Raw genomic sequence first — 4,264 nt, forward strand, 5'->3', positions numbered from 1 at the left:
AAGAAAGAAAGAAAGAAAGAAAGAAAGAAAGAAAGAAAGAAAGAAAAGAAAAGAAAGAAGGAAGGAAGGAAAGGAAGGAAGGAAGGAAGGAAGGAAGGAAGGAAGGAAGGAAGGAAGAAAGAAAGAAAGAAAAGGAAAATTGGCCTATAACAAAGAATGGCCAAAACTCCACAAGCTGCCACTGGCACTGCATCTAGGTCTTCGAGGCTGTCCTTCCTTGTGTTGGTCCCCAGGAGTGGAGGGTGTTAAGCAATGATGGGAGGAGACTGAATCAGAACTGGATTAGAATCTGAGCCCAGTAGCTGTGTTCGTGTCCTTGGGCTGGTAGTGACCGTGGGCTGGTGCCTTCACTTCTCTGTGCCCCTCTGTGCCTCAGTTTCCTCTTGTGTAAAAATGGAGCTCATTCCACCCACCTCACCGTGAGGTTGTGAGGAACGGACGAGATCAAGCTCACAAAGCACTCAACACAGCGCCTGGTCAAAAGTGAGTGTTTGGAGTATCCCCAGCATCCAGCCTTCCTCCGCCTCCCTGCTCACCGCTTCCACCTGTCAGATTGCCGTCACCTCCCGCCTGGACCATTGCAGTCGCCACCTCACTGGGCCCCCAGCTCTCCCACCGTTGCTTCTCACAGTCTGCTCCCCTCATGGGCATCAGAGGAATCCTCCTAAAACCTAAGTCAGGCCACGTCCCTCCCGTGGCTCCATCTCACTTGGAGTAAAAGTTAAGGACCTCGCTGTGGCCTGCGAGCTCCATCACCCCTCACCACCAGCACCCCTCTCTGTCCTCATCTCCTCCCACTCTTCCCCTCTCTCATTCAGCCCGGGGCACAGGAGCCTCCTTAGTCCCTCTGGAAGAGCACAGGCACAGTCGCACCCCAGGGCCTTTGCACTCCCTCGTCCTTCACATAGCCACGTGGTTCTGTTCCTTCCTCCATAGCCTGCTGATCATAATAGTTCAGAGCATGGGCTCTTCAAGTCTCAGTTCTGCCATCTACAAGGGTCCTTGGGTGATTTCTTCACCTTTGTTTCCTCATCTGTATGATGGGTTCCTTCATAGGATCAGTGTGAAAATTCAAAGGACTGGGACTTGGAAAGTGCCTACAACAGTGTAGCACCTATCAGGTGCTGCAGAAGTGTGTGGTGATGAATACAGCATGCCACATTCTTAGGAAGAGCTTCCCTGGCCTCGCTCTCTGACACTGCAGCCTCCCGCCCTCCCTGACCCCTTCTCCTGCCTTTTCTTGTGTCATTAGGAGTCCCACCATCTGACATGAAATATACTGTCTGTGTGCCCCACCTAGAAGAATGTAGCTAGCTGTGCGAGCTCTTGGCTGAATCACTAAAACTCTTTTGGCCTTATTTGCCTCATTTGCCCACAAATCGGAGAGCTTTGTCTGTTTTCTTCTTGGCCGTTTCCCTAGACCAGTGCCAGGCACATAGCAGGTGCCCAGTAACTATTTGTTGAATGAATGAATGAGTGAATGAAGATCATTATTTGTATTATTCTCCATACTGCTACTGTGACCCCTGGGGTTTCCTCTGCTCACCCCCTCCAAAGGTGAAGACCCCTCCCCCGCTCACCTCCCTCCACCCTGTGTGCCCCCACAGAGGAAGGCGAATACTTCCTGAAGGTGCTGATCCCCAGCTACGCGGCGGGCTCCATCATTGGCAAGGGCGGGCAGACCATCGTGCAGCTGCAGAAGGAGACGGGAGCCACCATCAAGCTCTCCAAGTCCAAAGACTTCTACCCTGGTGAGCCCCAGCCCAGGTCTCTGCCCTAGGCCTCCCTGCCCTTCCTCCCTTTCTCCTTTTCTCCCTCCCACCTGGGCCCTAGATGTGGGGGAAGGTCTGCCCTAGGGACAGTGACAGTGGTGGGGAGGGGGCCTCCCTTCCCCCTAAGGGGACAGAGCTGCCCCCAGCCCGAGGGGCCTGGCCGAGCAGATGGGGGTGGGGGCAGGGCAAGACAATGGGCCTACTGCATATTCATGAGCTCATTTGCATGATGCGCTGGCAGATGTGTCTTTTCCCACACACCTGCCCCCTCTGGTCAGTTGGAGGAGCGAGGGTGGGGAGAGAGGCAGGTGTCAGGGCGTCCCTCGGGGCTTGGGGGCCAGCCAGCCATGTTCCACACATGTGACCCCCGCTTTGGATTTCTGTCACCCGCTCTTGCCCAGTCTCACTGGTTTTCTCTGTCTCGGTGTCATTCTTTATGTCTCCTTCTCATTCTGTTTGCGACTTCCCGTCTCTTGCTCCCCTCCGCCTCCCTCGGTCTCTTGCCCCTCTATCTGCCTCTGTCTGTCCATCTCTCTGGTTCTGTTTGGATATCCCCCATCTCTTGTCCTCTTCATTTGTCCTCTGCTTTCCCTGTCCCTCCCCTCCTCTTCTCCTTTTGTCTTCCTGTCTCTCTCCCCATCCTTTCCTTCCCTCCACCTCTCATGGCCTCACATTTTTCCTTTCCTCCTGTCTCTCTGAACTCTGTTCAATCATCCATTCAAACAATATCTACTAGCCCCCTCTCACTGGGGTCCTCCTCTGCTGGCGTCACCCATTTCTTTCTGCCTCTGCTTGTCTGTCTCTCCCTTCCTGTGTCTCTTTTTTTTTTTTTCCTAAGTCTCAGCTCCCTCCTGGTTTTTTCTTCCCTTCCTCCAAACCCAGTCCCTTTTCTGCCTCTCCCCCTGCTCCATCTTTCTCTCCGAACCATAAATTTTCCAAGCCCCCTCCACTCTCTATTCCCTCCAAAATCTCCCACCCCTCCCTATCTCCCTCCCAAGACTAATGCCCGACAAGCATCGACATCTAGGACTCCAGGGAAGGCCTCCTGAATTGCATCTTTGGTCCAGTGCTGGTTCTAGTTCATCCTTAATCCCCTTGGATTTTTTAGGTCAAACACCAGAGCTGGAGCCCAGGGTCAGTACACGCTCATTTTCTCTCTCTCTCTCTGTCTCTCTTTCTCTCTCTCTCTCTCCCCCCCCCTCCCCCCCTCTCCCCTCTCTTTCCCTCTCTCCTCCTCTCTCTTTCTCTCTCTGCTCTCTCTCTCTCTTCTCTCCTCTTCTCTCTCTCTCCACCATCCACCCTGCCCCCAGCCTCCCATCTCACTAAGCAGCTTTGGCAAGAGGTTTAGAGAAAAATCGAGTGAACCAGGCACACCTCCTCCTTTTCTCTTCCACCCTGGCCCAGTTTTCCCCACTCCCCTGTAGCCCACAAGGTATGGATAAGACCTCTGTTCGGAATGTTCCTCCGAGGACACTTGGTTCCTTGCTCCTGGGTCACCTTCTGTGCCACGAGACATGTCGTCCCCTCCCAACCCAATGACACACCCCACAGGCCAGGCAGCTGGGAAACCCAGAAGGCAGAACAGACCTTGGTCCTGCCAGCTCAAGCAGTATTCAGACAAGCAACAGGAGCCAGCGTCTCTCCTCAGCCCCTGGACATGTGGTCAGCCCCCATCCCCACTCCTGGCGTGCAACTTCCAGATCATACAGCATGAGCCGGCTGCTGACTCAGAGAAGCAGGACACAGCCCCCTATGTCCTAGTCCTATCCCCAGGACTTCCCAGAACCCCACGGGAATGCAGGAAATGGAAAAGCTACTGCAGGAGACAAAAAACATTTCCCTCCACTCCTGGCTCGACACCCTGTCATTCATTCACTCATTCATTCAACACACATTCTCTGAGCACTTCCTCTATGCCAGCCCTGTGCTGGACAGAAATGGGGACAATAGCAGTGGTTGAAATGTCCCAACCCTGCTTCTTTGGTTCTCACATCCCAGCCAGGGAGGCAGACATCACATCAGTGATGACCCAGAGTGGTCAGGGCTGGGACAGGGAAGTCCAGAGGTTGGTGGTTGGAGTCCAGGTGGCACAAAGGACCCAGCCCAGGGAGGTCAGGAAGAGCGTCCTGGAAGAGACGACCAGAGCAGTAGAGAAGAATGAGCGAGGTAAAATGCAGGGAAGTGTGCCCAGGAAGACAAAATGGCATACTCAGAGGCTACTGAGCAGTTTGGTCAATGTAGCCAAAGCAGAGAGAACATGTGAGAAATGACAGTGGAGAAACTGAAAGGGCACTCTGGGCCTAGTACGTTCGCATGCACAAGCACACACACACTCACACACACTCACACTCTCACAGGCACACTCACACACAGTCTCACAGGCTCACACCCTCACACACATGCTTACACTCACACTGACATGCTCACACCCTCACACTCATTCACACACAGTCACTCACACACCCACACACACACAGTCACAGTGCTCACAC

General features: G+C 53.8%; 1 protein-coding gene across 1 annotated transcript in view; it reads left to right on the forward strand.

Annotated features, from left to right (window-relative positions):
- NOVA2 (NOVA alternative splicing regulator 2) overlaps positions 1-4,264 on the forward strand; it is a 35,735-nt gene that overhangs the window by 10,895 nt on the left and 20,576 nt on the right. Inside the window, exon 2 of the mRNA XM_026457356.2 lies at positions 1,608-1,751. Coding sequence (XP_026313141.1) covers positions 1,608-1,751 — 144 coding nt within the window. The remainder of the gene's footprint in view (positions 1-1,607; positions 1,752-4,264) is intronic.

Source organism: Piliocolobus tephrosceles, chromosome 21 (assembly GCF_002776525.5).
Source record: "Piliocolobus tephrosceles isolate RC106 chromosome 21, ASM277652v3, whole genome shotgun sequence".
Lineage (NCBI taxonomy): Eukaryota > Metazoa > Chordata > Mammalia > Primates > Cercopithecidae > Piliocolobus > Piliocolobus tephrosceles.